The sequence below is a fragment of the Cyprinus carpio genome, chromosome B3 (genome assembly GCF_018340385.1).
Source record: "Cyprinus carpio isolate SPL01 chromosome B3, ASM1834038v1, whole genome shotgun sequence".
Classification (NCBI taxonomy): domain Eukaryota; kingdom Metazoa; phylum Chordata; class Actinopteri; order Cypriniformes; family Cyprinidae; genus Cyprinus; species Cyprinus carpio.
The window spans coordinates 34625455-34641018 of NC_056599.1; the positions used below are offsets into that span (position 1 = coordinate 34625455).

Sequence of the window (15564 nt, forward strand, 5' to 3'; positions counted from 1 at the left end):
TGGAAATACACACGTGGGATTGCCCGAGAGAGGAATCACAACACATGGAGGCACTAGTCGAACACAGGGGCTGACCGACAGGGCATGCACGCAAGTACCCGACACCAACAGTGCTGGAGGAACCCAGGGTTCTGAACTGTGGAACTCATCTGAGGAGAATAGCGCACGCATCCAGTCCGTGGAGTGGAATGGCGCAGCAAGTGAACTGACACAGAGCAGGTCCTGGGCCCGGTTGCATAAAGCACCTTAAGTGTAATTTTCCATTAAACTAAAGGGTGTTGCTGGAAATAACCCTTAAGTGTTACTTAAGGGTTTCTATAAATGAAACGTCATAAACCCTTAGAACCTCCCTTAAGTAGGCTATATATTTTCACCTAAGTATTCCCTTAAAAACCATTAAGTGTTGCATATGAGTAGTGTTATCATATCCTTTGTGTCACTTTGATTTATTACCCTGATTTATGGCCTGTTATGGAGGGTCCAGTCAGCGTTGATTGTCAGGTTGTCATATGTCCAATGTGTACATGGTCAGATTTCTGAGTTGATTTATGGCTATATGACCTGTCTGTCACAGTGATTGTCATGTCACTGGGTCTTGTCACCCTTGATTGACATGACAAAGGTGTGTGTAAATCAAAAGATCAAACAGATGTCAGATTTGACTTTTGATGTATTTATTACTTGATATATGATGGTTTTATCTCTAACCAGAGCTGTGGGGGGTTTCTGTGGAGTTCCTTCCTGAGCAGTTACTCACTTCCAGTCAGGAGGTGTTTGGGTTCTTTCTGGAATAAAATGGCTGAGCAAAAGTGAGAGTATTGACACCTTGACAGGATCAATGTTTGTTTGATCAATGTTTTAATACCTAGACACCAGCAGTGTGGCTACCGACTGATCTACATCTAGCCCTAAGCAAAGAGGTTGTCTGGGCCTCTGGCTTCCATGTTTGTGTTTTAGGTCAACACCTTTGGTGGATTGGTTTCTAGACACCAGAACCCAAAGCTTCTCCCCTGTCTGTTTTCCTCCTGTGATGTAGTCTGTGTCCGATATAATGTTTTAGTATGTTTGTTAATGGGAATGTGGTTTGTTTGGGGTTGGAGGATAACCAGACACGTGACCATCTCAAACCTCTAAACGGTTCAGTTCTGCTTGATCTATAGGCTCAATATTGATAGCTAAGCCATCACTGTTTTGATTGTTTGCAACAATACTGGAATGCTCTGGCAATACGAATGTACAACATATTTTCCATGTCAATAAAGCACCTAAAAATTTAAAACTGAAACATAGAATTAAAGAGTTCACCAAGACCATATTTCTATATGTTTCTGAAAAGGTGTTATGTTTGGGCATTTTCTTTCTACCTCATCTGTATGTGTGTATGCTAACACCTCTGTAGGATCAGTACAACCTAATCTGTAGGTTGAATAGATAAACTTATGAGGAGTCTTAAGTTTAAAATGATTCAGCATCCTTGCTCACCGTCTCTATCCACCAAATCCACCTCACCTAACAATTTACTCCTGACTGTGAAGGTGTCTAACTGACAGTGGGTAATAGTATCTTCTACGTGCTTGTGTTAATGGCTTTACAACATCCACCTCATATTATGCGCATAGAATCATGCTTTAGTTCAGTTCATAAAACACAATAAAACAACGATGGTTGACCATGGTGCTGAATAATATTGTTAAAAGAAATCAAAGTACATAACATGATATGACAAGACAAAACAAATTTTAAATAAACTGTGGTTTAAACAACGAATCAACACTTTAGCTAATTCTTTGGGCTCTCTCTCTCTCTCTCTCTCTCTCTTAAACAACGAATACACACACACACACACACACACACACGCACACACATCCACACACACACACACACACACACACACAATGCTAATAGTCGCAACCACATAATTGATTATAAAGATTTATCATCTTTTGGAATGACAGAAAATATCTGATTAAAACAACACAGCATCCTCTGACACATGATCTGTGCACATTCACAAAGAGCCTATTATGTATACACACTGACAATACAGACACTGCTAATTTAGTCGCAACCACATTAAAGATTAAACAACAGCCCACTTAGACTATGTTCTTAGAAAGATGACATCGTCTTCTCCAAACATGCAGACTGCCTATGATTGCTGACACAGAATCGCCGCCCTTCACCAGGCTCCCGATCTGGCTGTTTGCTTAGAGGGCTCTTTTTACTCAGGAGCCCAGCAATCTGCAAGCCTCTCTGACACATGATCTGTGCACATGTCCCAAGCTGAGGGACTCCCGCGCCAAAATAAGAATAATCAGTTTGGTCCTATAACCACACACTGCCAAAACATTGGTTAATGACTGATACTTCAACATTTTCTCAGAAAAAACACAAGTCCATGTAAAGATCAAAACAACAGCCCACTTCCAAAATCAGAATGTTCTTAGAAAGAACCCATCGACGACTACGATGTCTGGAGTGTTTTGGACACTGTTCCCCTTTTGGACACTTTATTCCCCCTTGTTTGTTTCTTCTGTTAAATAAACCCGATCCGAGGCCTGACACGCCACACACACACACACACACACACACACACACACACACACACACACACACACTCAATCTGAGTATACTAAATTTAAAGTATGAGCAAAATCATATTTGTTATTTTTACTTTTTGTTGTTATTTAAGAAATGCTTTCATTTTAATCTAATTGCTTACACCTACAATTTTAAACATATTTAAAAGGTAAAACACATTGTGTGTCACTAAAGCAAGGCACACTTTTTTAAATAACCTAATGACCAGCATTGTTTCTTTAGATCATTTATGCACCCAAATGCTTTTCTTACGTGAGTAGAAAACTCTTTGGATGTGTTTGTGACACAAATAATTTTTACTTCAGAAAACTTTTTAAATGTATGACTGAACTTTTCTCATTCGACAGAACTACTTTTTTCAAATTATTTACCTGGCATATAACACTTGGTGTAAATGTTCTTACCTAGAACAGAAAACACTATTTTGTAGGCATCATGCGATCACATGAAGCATCAATACAAAAATTAAGTCTAGCTGTTATACCCTCAAAACTATTACAACTGAAACAAATCAAACTATTGCACTGAAAGCGGCACATTCTTTAAAGTTTGAGCATGTTTCTACGGTCTTGAGCAAGTTTCTACGGTCTTGAAAAGAGTATAGATACATTTCATCCATAACCTTTCGTGCATTCAAGAGACCAAATCACTAAGAAAGAGAGTCAAGCCAGAAAATAAATGTTTAAATGCATTAAGAATTCAGAAAATTTGTTCCATAAACAATTGTGAAAGTCTTTAAATGCAGATTTGTTAATGATATTTTTATTACTCCACTACATTTATTCATCTTGTTCAGATAGCAGATGACACAATTCACATATCGTTTGTTTGGCTGTATAGTTTTAAGACTCCTCTGCAAGTTCATGCTAATCCTTGCATGGGATAGAGAGCATGATGAGCACACACCTATTCATTTAAGAATAATTATTAAACAATTTGACTGAACTTTTTATTATTTTGACAAACCTCCATTGCAAATTATTTCCCCTGATGTGTTTATCCACATAATCTTTTCCAACACAACGACATTAAACATTAAAGAATGTTATCAGTTCCTACCGTCATCTTCTTTGACTCAAATAAAACAACATCTCTGGTGTACGTAAGCATCTACAATGTGTGCATGTGCTAGACATCTTTGTTAAGGTTATAGAAAACAAAAATCAAACATAATCTTTACATAGGAATTATCTTTGCACAAAACAAATTGACTAAAAATCATTGAATTACGAAATGCAGAAGTGTGTACGGCGTTTGGCAAGAGAGAATTTTAGCTATAAAGAGCACATGAGACAGAAATCTTTTCTTCTGTTCTATTGTGGATCTGTGAATTGTAAATACTATTTTTCCACCAGAGATAATCAATGAGTCTGTTTACATTTTGCTTTGCATCGTTTTCAGGTGATGAGTTTTCTCTGATTGTACTCAAACATGCAGTGCATGTTCATAGGAATTTATGAACAACTACAGCATAAAAAATATATTGCCCCTACATCTAGAGTGCTTGTTCATATAGCCGATGACGATGTTCACATTTTTATTTGTCGTACTCGTTTGTTTCAACATTTCCGCTTGACATTAAAGAGTAGGCCTATGTGCACTCCCCTTCAGTCGTAAGCATAACCATCTACCGAGTGCTAAGATTTTTCTGTTTTATCCACTTTTGGCAGATTTGCTAGAGGGACTATGTCACCTTGTTGTAATGTGATTACGTTTAAGTTTGCACTACATGCCCTTGAAAAGGTTATGGACATACTCTTTTATACAGGGAATATGTTTGCACAACAGAAATATGTATCAGAATAACAAATACCGAATAGTGAAAACCTCTCTTCTAAACTATTGTGAAAACTTTTAATGTTGATTCTGTTTGTCTGCCCAACTAGCTGTGTATCTTTTTCATTGTTTTTTAGATGAAGACTTTTCTCAGAGTTTGGTCATACATGCCTGCGAGTGTTCGCAGGAAAACATGAACAAATACAGTATAAGATAATTAAATGAATGTCAAGAGAGTATTTAAACTGAGATTGTGATGCATTTTAGAGCTTTTTCTGGTCTGTCTATGATGCTGTTTACCTGTGTCACAAAGACACATAATAGCCCCTAGCTCAACTTGAAAATGAGTCTTGCCATCTTCTGTTATGACTGTTATGACACTTAATACAAACTTAATCCAAAAGCCATTTATTAAACATAGAGCAAGGAACACATAGATGGGTGAAAAAGTGAAAAAGAAACATTACAATAACATTGTTCAAGTTTGTTATACCGAAAACATGATTATCAGACAGATCATTCGGTTTTAAAATAAAATTTAACTTGACTGAAACAGCTTGTCTATCATTGAAATAAAATGTTGAATCACTTTTTAATCTTTTGTGGTTTATGAAACGATGGGTCTGAGCTCATGAAAAATGTGTTAATGGTATATTTCAAAAGAAGCAGTCTCGATTCCGAGTGCTACATGGATATTTCAAGATAAAATATTTACAAAGATCCTTGTGCTGCATCATATATTCACACACAGTACCAAAAATTGTGTTAAATGATGAATTTAATTGAGCAAATTCAAGGAATACTGACGTATATGAACACAGTGAAGCCGAGAACACAAAGAGCTCGCCAACATTACAGCAGTACTGTTTACAAAAAAAAAAAAAAAAAAAAAAAATCACACACAAAACTTTTTACAATCACACATGACAATACAATACGAATTGTGATGTTAAAAATGAAAACCCTGGTTCAGAACAACATGAACAAATCATGGACATTTTCATGCTGCTACAACTAAGGCTCAAGTTAACGTTTGTTTGGTCTGGTTTCAGAGTCGGACTACTGCAGTGAAAAACTTTTATGATATATAAAGTACGTGTCTTCACAATGGAGTAATGCGGTATTGAACATGTGGAACTGTAACAAACACTATTCAACATAAACTAGAGTCCAAAACTCTAATGTAACTGTGAGCTAGTTTCACGTTCTGTTGATTATCTCAGTAATGAAATCTCAGCTCACTTGCATTTTCTGGCTAACTAACAAACACTATTCAACATAAACTAGAGTGTCTTAAGGGCTGAAATTTATGCTAAAATTCAAAACGACTGATGTTCTTAAAAATATAAACGTCAGACATGACAATTTTGTTAACATTTAACAACTAATATTTAAGCTAAATAAATATTTAGATATTTAGAAAAAAATATATAGATATACTACACATTTCAAGGGGAACTGTTGAAGACAGTAATCAACTGTGTTTTAATACAAAATGAATTATGAAGGCGTCATGACAACACGCAGACAATTTGTGTGTTTCCCGGATCAAACCTTTTGGTCTGATGAATACCTAAAACATGTGTCTGTGTGTTGGTGCAGACCATCTAAAATGGACTAAAACATGCCCCTTTCAATGAATCATCGCTACATGTCATCTCTGGTTTATTTACTGGTGTGAATTACAGAGACACAAAATAAAACATGTGTCTGTGTGTTATCCTTGACTTCTAATGTCTAACTTTCTTGTAATACATTCATTTGTATTAGTGAAACAGTCATACTGGCAAGTTGAGCTTGCTTCATGTGTCTTTTTAACACAGGTAAACAGCCATAGACGAACACTCTAAAGTGCATCACAATCTCAGTTTAAATATTCCTTGACATTCATTTAATTATCTATACTGATTTGTTCATGTTTTCCTGCGAAACTCGCAGGCATGTTGACCAAATCTAAAAAACAATGAAAAAGATACACAGCTAGTTGGGCAGACAAACAGAATCAACATTAAAAGTTTTCACAATAGTTTAGAAGAGAGGTTTTCACTATTCGGTATTTGTTATTCTGATACATATTTCTGTTGTGCAAACATATTCCCTGTATAAAAGAGTATGTCTATAACCTTTTCAAGGGCATGTAGTGCAAACTTATGGATCTTAAACGTAATCACATTACAACAAGGTGACATAGTCCCTCTAGCAAATCTGCCAAAAGTGGATAAAACAGAAAAATCTTAGCACTCGGTAGATGGTTATGCTTATGACTGAAGGGGAGTGCACATAGGCCTACTCTTTAATGTCAAGCGGAAATGTTGAAACAAACGAGTACGACAAATAAAAATGTGAACATCGTCATCGGCTATATGAACAAGAGCTCTAGATGTAGGGGCAATATTTTTTATGCTGTAGTTGTTCATAAATTCCTATGAACATGCACTGCATGTTTGAGTACAATCAGAGAAAACTCATCACCTGAAAACGATGCAAAGCAAAATGTAAACAGACCCATCGATTATCTCTGGTGGAAAAATAGTATTTCCAATTCACACATTCACAATAGAACAGAAGAAAGGATTTCTGTCTCATGTGCTCTTTATAGCTAAAATTCTCTTTTGCCAAATGCCGTACACACTTCTGCATTTCGTAATTCAATGATTTTTAGTCAATTTGTTTTGTGCAAAGATAATTCCTATGTAAAGATTATGTTTGATTTTTGTTTTCTATAACCTTAACAAAAGTGTGGAACATCATAGTCCTCAAATGTGTTTGCATTACATCTAAAAATATGACAGAAGTGGAGAAACAAAGATGTCTAGCACATGAACACATTGTAGATGCTTACGTACACCAGAGATGTTGATTTATTTGAGTCAAAGAAGATGACGGTAGGAACTGATAACATTCTTTAATTTCAGATTATGTGTCAGAGGCTTGCAGATTGCTGGACTGAGTAAAAAGACCTCTAAGCAAACAGCCAGATATTGTTCTGTGTCAGCAGTCATAGGCAGTCTGCATGTTTGGAGAAGACGATGTCATCTTTATCCATAGTCTACTTATTAATGTGGTTGTGACTATTAGCATTGTCTGTATTGTCAGGTGAAACATAATAGGCTCTTTGTGAATATTTGGATGCTGTGTTGTTTTAATCAGTATTTGTCATTCCAATAAAAAAATAATGTGTGTGTGTGTGTGTGTGTGTGTGTTTGTGTGTGTGTGTGTGTGTGTGAGAGAGAGAGAGAGAGAGAGAGAGCCCAAAGAATTAGCTAAAGTGTTGATTCGTTGTTTAAACCACGGTTTATTTAAAATTAGTTTTGTCTTGTCATATCATGTTATGTACTTTGATTTCTTTTAACAATATTATTTAGCACCATGGTCAACCATCGTTGTTTTATTGTGTTTTATGAACTGAACTAAAGCATGATTCTATGCGCATAATATGAGGTGGATGTTGTAAAGCCATTAACACAAGCACGTAGAAGATACTATTACCCACTGTCAGTTAGACACCTTCACAGTCAGGAGTAAATTGTTAGGTGAGGTGGATTTGGTGGATAGAGACGGTGAGCAAGGATGCTGAATCATTTTTGTCTTAAGACTCCTCATAAGTTTATCTATTCAACCTACAGATTAGGTTGTACTGATCCTACAGAGGTGTTAGCATACACACATACAGATGAGGTAGAAAGAAAATGCCCAAACATAACACCTTTTCAGAAACATATAGAAATACGGTCTTGGTGAACTCTTTAATTCTATGTTTCAGTTTTAAATTTTTAGGTGCTTTATTGACATGGAAAATATGTTGTACATTCGTATTGCCAGAGCATTCCAGTATTGTTGCAAACAATCAAAACAGTGATGGCTTATCTATCAATATTGAGCCTATAGATCAAGCAGAACTGAACCGTTTAGAGGTTTGAGATGGTCACGTGTGTGGTTATCCTCCAACCCCAAACAAACCACATTCCCATTAACAAACATACTTAAACATTATATCGGACACAGACTACATCACAGGAGGAAAAAGAGAGGGGAGAAGCTTTGGGTTCTGGTGTCTAGAAACCAATCCACCAAAGGGGTTGACCTAAAACACAAACATGGAAGCCAGAGGCCCAGACAACCTCTTTGCTTAGGGCTAGATGTAGACCAGTCGGTAGCCACACTGCTGGTGTCTAGGTATTAAAACCATTGATCAAACAAACATTGATCCTGTCAAGGTGTCAATACTCTCACTTTTGCTCAGCCATTTTATTCCAGAAAGAACCCAAACACCTCCTGACTGGAAGTGAGTAACTGCTCAGGAAGGAACTCCACAGAAACCCCCCACAGCTCTGGTTAGAGATAAAACCATCATATATCAAGTGAATTGTGAATGCCTTCTTTAATTAACATTATAGCCAAGTAGTTGTGGCATTAGTAATATTAAAAATAAAATGTAGGCCTATTAGCAGTAGCAATATTAGTAATACAATGTATTATTTGTAGTAATTCTAATGATAAAATGTAGCAGTTGCAATTAAAAACTATGTTATTTATTAGTAGTATTGCTATGAGTATTGATGTTTTATATGAATTAGCTATTGTTTTTATTCTTTTTGTATTTTGTTAATATATTTGTTATTATAATTTCATAAATAAATACAACACTTTTAAGATTTGTCATTACATGTAATTATTCGTCAAACGATGTGAGCATCACTTTCCCTTCGCTCCGTAGCTGTAGAAGTTTGTTGTTGAGAAAGATTTTCCTTTTTTTTTTTATTTTTTTTTTAGTTTTTCTATTTCTAACAGTAGTTTGGTCTTTTTCCCCTGCAGTTCCAGTGTTTCATCTCTAGTAGCAACAGATGAGGGTATTTGAGTTTTTCTGCAATTCAAATTATAAAATAGTCTAAAAATAATATTAAGGCTTTTTAAAGTTGAATTAACATAAGACTAAAATAATTCTTAACAAAGAAGCAATAAACCTCACTTGGCTGCTGCCTGGTTTGGGGTGCTGCTGGTGCTGTTTCTGTGTTGGTGCTGATTTTGCTTTTGTTGGTGGTATGTTGTTGCTGATGATGTTTATACCAATTATCATATTATTTTGTTGTCGTATATTATTATGCATTATATGTACTGGCCTCACTAAACGTATGCGTATTTAGCTATCCAGCGCGTATAAACAGCCAGGTGAGGTGAACAAAGAAAAGAGATGATGCTTTATCCCGAAGTCCTTTTTCTCCTCTCCTTTATTTTACACACAGCAGTGCAAAAACAAGCTGTAAAACTGTAAACAAAAATAAAAGTACCCATTAACTCAAATTGCCTTCTTCAATCATTTCCAAAACCAAATGCAAAACATACATCGTTTTCTACTAAGCATGAGCCGCCATTACATGGGAAACAGAGGAATCTACACTTCGTGGCAACACGTTAAATTTTCTTCCTACACATCTTAAGAAAACGACTAATATAAAACGCCTTATATTACACACAGTGTTACTCACCGGCATTGCCCCTGAGGGAAACATAACTGAGCGGAGTTTGAAGAAACTTGACAGCAGAATTTACACAACACGGAGAACAACTCGCTCTGGAAAAGTCGTGAACTAACCGAACACTAATCTCATTCCAAACGAGAATACAAAAGGAAATAGAAACTGTACACCAACCCTGCCGTTACCACAAGTGTTCAGTAGATGGCGTCAACGCACTGCAAATAACTAAAGAAACACAAAATGAATGAATGATCATTAAGACCAACACATTATACATGTCATGATCTTTAAAATTGTTTAGTCTCATAGCAGTGATAAGTTTGATTTTATCTGTTATTTCCTCCCACTGTTTGTGTTTTTTAGCAGCGGTTACAAGGGGATTAAGTTTGCTCTTTATAATCATTTTTCTTTTGCCATACTCATCTAGAAGTATACACTTCTCCTCCTCTGTCCAATGTTTTCCTTATCCATCTTTATCATGCATATCATATATGTCCAGCAACCAATGAACTCGGGTGGACAGAGTCAGTGTGCTTATATGTCATATTTGGAGGGATTATGGACAGAAGGTGTATGCTCCAGTAAACATTATTTTGTTTGCTATGGTGAGAAATGCAAGCTTCACATTTAGATGTAAATTACACCTTTTCATCATATAAAGGGATCCTATCTCTAAGAGATTCCTATGGATTCATATAATGACATATTTATTTTTGAATTTGAAGTTTTGGTTACCCGGACTTTCAGTGAAACAATTTTGTTTTTATTAAAAACATATTGATTTGTGTTTTGAAGATTGACCAAAGTTTTATGGGTAAGGAATGAGACAACAGTTAAGAAATTCTGATTTTGGGCTGAACTATCATTTCAAGATAGATGCTAAAATTATGAAATTATATGAATATGAATGAACTGTAGTAATATATTCATTTTAATATATGGGTGGCCAGACAGAGATAAAATGGACTGACTGATTAAAATGATGATTTATCTTAGAAACAGCCTCACAGAAGTGTGTTTTGGTAAATGACAGAAAGACCTGGACTGGAGCTCAGAGCTACTGCAGAGAGAAGTGCACTGACCTGGTCAGTGTGAGAAATGAAGCAGAGCGTCAACAAATACTGAGCATTTATAGTACTAATGTATGGATTGGTCTGCACAGAAACAGACTGTGGTCAGATCAGAGCAGCTCTTCGTTCACATACTGACTGCCATCAACACAAAGTGATGCTGCACAACCAGATAATATCAGAAGACAGATAGGAGTTCCATGCTGCACAGCTGTGTCTTTACAGCATTTTGGCAGGTGGACAGATAAGCGATGCCTTGCCAGTTTGCCATTCTTCTGTTACAGTGGTGAGCTAATATACCTTCTGTAAGGAAATAAAAGAACAATGAGCTGTTACACTCAAAAGTATAATTAAAAAAAAATAAATAAAACATATCAATTATGTAAAATATCTGTAAATGTAGTAAGATTTTATTTTTACTGGTCTTCTATTTGCTTTTTTTAAAAAAAAAATATTTATATTTTTATTTATTATTATTACATTTTTTTTTTTTTTTTTTTTTTTTTTTTGCTTTTGAAATAAAAAATTAAATCTTGTTTAATTTTTCAATAAAAGAGGACGCATTTTTACATATTGTTAAATTACCCCTTTTAAGCTATACACATCATTTATATCTGTTATATATCATTTATTTGACACTGCATATAACATCCAATAAAAAAGGAAGAACAAACAATGCATTGCCAAGATAAAAAAAAATGTGGAAATATACTGTTAAACATTTTATGTTACTGTTGAGTATTTGATCTGACTGGAAAAGATATCAGCACATGATTTGTCATAAAGCTCACATATTTTCAGCTACAAGAGGAGCTGATCAGACTTGGACTTCCCAGCAATGTCAGCATGCATTTGAGAGGTGACCGTAAAATCAATCCCTGAGGGACAAAGACTGCGCTTTGCATTTTCCAGTACAAGTTTGGGCCTTAGTGCTTACTTGAGCATGACATTATAATCTCTGTTTATGAGTTATGAATCATATCTAATCTAAGTTATTACAACCAGTTTTATGTTGTCAATTTACCTTTGAAATTAGTGAAGGCTTTTTATGAATACTTACAGCAAATGTAATTTTAATTTTGTCAGAATGATGGGAAATTATATTTGTACAGTGCCATATAGCTGTACATGGACTGAACAATAAAATTGTTCATGTGAAGGCAAAGTGAAACAATAATGTTATACATGTTATACCTATCATTTAAAATATTCATGCACCAAGATAACTGACCATTTATTTGGTATGACATCAGATTGCAAATAAAGATCGTGGAATAAGTTTTGCTCAATCCACTGTGGGCTTTTATTTTAAAAAGCCAAGATAAAGCTGTACTTGTTAGTTTTGGTCTATGATCAGTATCCCCTAGCCAAATCTAAATCTTTACTTTTAGTGAAAAGCAAACAAGTATCTTGCTGTGAGATATGAACTGTTCAGAGTTTTTAAAACAGGGTCCAGTCACAGTGTAATGTGTGTGCAGTGTGTGTCTAAATCAGTAGTTCCTCTTTCACTGAAGGGGTTTTTGTACGGCTCTGTATCACTGTGTTCTTGGCATTTCACTATGCTGTTGACAGTAATAATCTCCTGCGTCTTCAGACTGGACATTTCTGATATTGAGCATGAAGTTTGTTCCTGATCTCCCATCAGTGAATCTCTCAGAAACTCCAGACACTTTGCTGCCAACACTAGAGAACAGGAGTTTGGGTGTTTGTCCGGGTCTCTGGTGATACCAGGCTAAACTCTGTGTAAAACTAGAACTGCTGGATCTGCAGTTGAGAGTGACGCTGCTTCCCACAGACACCGAATCCACCGACGGACTCTGAGTCAGAATGATCTCAGCTGAACAACCTGCCATCATTGTAACAGTCAAACAGATGACACATGAGAAAAATGATAAAAACATTCATAAGTCAGATTTATTCTCACCAGCAAGAGAAAGCAGTAGAGAGCAGATCATCAGAGCGTTTGCAGTCATCTTTACTAGGATTGAGAGAGAACAGATGAGAGCTGCTGTTTTCAGTCCTGATCGATGACAGTCAGTCTTAAACAGAGGGGTGGTGCACTTATTCAAAGCTGCTTCCGTTCACAGAAAATGTGTCACATATGTGACACCTGTGATATTGAATTTTAAACTGAACTTAGTTCAAACAGCTATTAAATGTTTTTGTTTTTTAATTTTTTCCAGAAATACAAAGATTTTGTATTAGATCAGATGATATTTCTCAAGAGTTTCCTACATGCTGATGATATTTTACGAACTTTCAGTAGTAGACATCAGTGAATCAGATGGAGATTTAAATTGTTATGTTTAAGTGTGCAAACATATTACAACATTTTTTCCTTTTTAAGAATGTCATTTTTTGTTTTTAATTGAGCACAATGTTAAATAAAAGTCCAGCAGTTGTTGTGGAGACACAGTGAACAGTGCAGCTGCTGAAGCGTGCAGAGGTTTTTGTGCAGCTGCTCTATTAGTTTCTATCACTGTGATTAACTTTCGGCGGCGGCACCAGACTGGATGTTGGCAGTAAGTAAATACAACATAGTACTATTACTATAACTTATGACATTTTAATTTGAATGTTTTCATTTGTATTGGGAAAAACATATTTTCCATTTGATGTACTAACGGTAATATTTCTCAGTGTAAGTTTATATTTGAGAGTCAAACTACGAAAACATAATATAAAAGCCTTACATACAGAATATTTTGTCATAAATTGTTTTGGCCAAAAGATATTTTAATGGATTTGTTTCAAATTACAGTTTATTATTTAAACTTGCCAACTTGGCATTTGTGAAATGTATTTTACTACTCCCTTGAAACAGAACACTTCAGCATACTTATGGAAATAATACAGTACACTTTAAAACAATACAATAAAGCGTGATCTGAATGTGATGTTTTCGGACAAATAAGTGCATTTTAAAAATCTATTATAATTTACATTCAAATTAAATTCAATTAGTTAAACAGTACACTGCTGACCCACTCAAGTAAAACAAAAGTACATCTGTATATGTAATTTCATAATTAATTATATTATAGTAAACTGAAATATACTGTCATTTCTATTGAAACTTCTATTTACTTCAGTATATTTGTAATTGCACATTTGTTATGATGGAATGCATTGCAGTTTAGCAAGTTTAAAATCCATAAACTTTAAATGCATCAAAGTTAAAATTATAATCAAATACTTTTGTGTAATATGTTAGTCAACAAAATGAAGTGTACTTCTTCAAAACACAACAGAAGATTATTAAAACAATTATTTAACATGTACTGTAAAACATTATTAAGAAAGTCATGAAAGTGTGCTCTCTTTAAGTACACTTAAAGTGACATTTTATTTCATTAATATTACATTATCCTCAAGTATAGGTTTTTGATTATTCCTTTTAAGATTTAAAGTACACTACTAATTCTATACAATTACCTGGGTTTTTTTTTTTCTTTCTTTTTCACAAGGGTACAGTAAACAGTAAATTTTCAGTTTACATCGACTTTCATTATTTCATACTTTTCTGGAAGTATGTAAGTGTGGTTGTATTGAGCAGTTGCTTCAGTTACAAACTTCATGGCTTGTAATAACATGTTATTAAACATCTATCAACGTGATTACATTTAATTAGTCTTGTTAAACTTTAATCATATGTTACCTTATCTAAACAATAGGATATTGTCTGTCACATTCATCTGTAATAAAATGTGTTTAGATGTCTGTTAAGTGAGTTCTCTGTTGTCCCGCTGCTCTGCTCTTTTCTCAGGCGTCACTCCTCCTAAACTGAGCGTCCTGACCCCGTCCAGAGCAGAGATTTCCTCAAAGAGCACAGCGACACTGGTGTGTGTGGCCAGCGGGGGCTTCCCGTCAGACTGGAGCTTGAGCTGGATGGTGGACGGCAGCAGCAGCAGGTCTCAGGACAGCAGCGCTGGGCTCCTGCAGGAGGACGGTCTGTACAGCTGGAGCAGCAGCCTGACTCTCTCTGAGCAGCAGTGGATGGAGAGCGTCTCAGTGAGCTGTGAGGCCACACGCAGCGGCCAGCCTGCCGTCACTCGACAACTGTCCAGAGATCAGTGCTCACAGTAGACCTGCTGCAGCCTCCCTCATCTCACTTCTGCTTCTCTGATTTCATTCATTCAAGAGATGCTATGATTTTTCTCTTTTATCTGAAATAAAAGCTTTTATCTTTGATTCTCTTCTTGGTCCTGCTGTGACAAATAAATGTCTAAAAATAGAAATATTCAATTGAATATTATACTTATATCATGTGGCCTTTCAAATAACATGAGGTGGTTATGACGTCTGAATGAACTATAATTCAATAGTTATAAAGAATTTCAATGCTGAAAAAAAAAAATAATTAGGAAGACTTGAGAATGTCACATTGTATGAAATGTCAATTTCTCTAAAGTATTTAATGTCAGATATTCAAATAAGCTTCTCTCAGTGAAGCATGAAAACACCTGCAGAGCCGATTATAAAATGAGAGTCATCTCGAAACAGCATTCACCACAGTTTTGCTATTGTAATAATAAAAAAAAACAGAACTAGTTTTCAATTTTCAAATGGTTTTCAGTAATTGAAAAACCCTGAATTAAAATAAACTATAAAAATTAGACAAAAAAACTTAAAACATAAAT

The 15564-nt window shown here is 35.3% G+C and overlaps 1 long non-coding RNA gene and 2 gene segments (V, D, J or C); 1 reads left to right on the top strand and 2 right to left on the bottom strand.

Moving 5' to 3' along the window:
- Window positions 1-9590: 9590 nt before the first annotated feature.
- LOC122136894 lies at window positions 9591-10104 on the bottom strand. The gene is made up of 2 exons (XR_006154382.1): window positions 9864-10104; window positions 9591-9643 (listed from the first exon to the last, which is right to left on the bottom strand). It is a non-coding gene; the product is annotated as an uncharacterized LOC122136894 (long non-coding RNA).
- A 1907-nt stretch (window positions 10105-12011) lies between these two features.
- Window positions 12012-12923, bottom strand: LOC122136597. The segment is given in 2 exon segments: window positions 12012-12770; window positions 12849-12923. Coding segments are annotated over 2 exon segments (360 nt in total).
- A 492-nt stretch (window positions 12924-13415) lies between these two features.
- LOC109077318 lies at window positions 13416-15118 on the top strand (the record flags this gene model as incomplete). The annotated part of the segment is given in 2 exon segments: window positions 13416-13446; window positions 14691-15118. Coding segments are annotated over 2 exon segments (351 nt in total), but the record flags the coding sequence as incomplete, so codon positions are not given.
- Window positions 15119-15564: the final 446 nt, after the last annotated feature.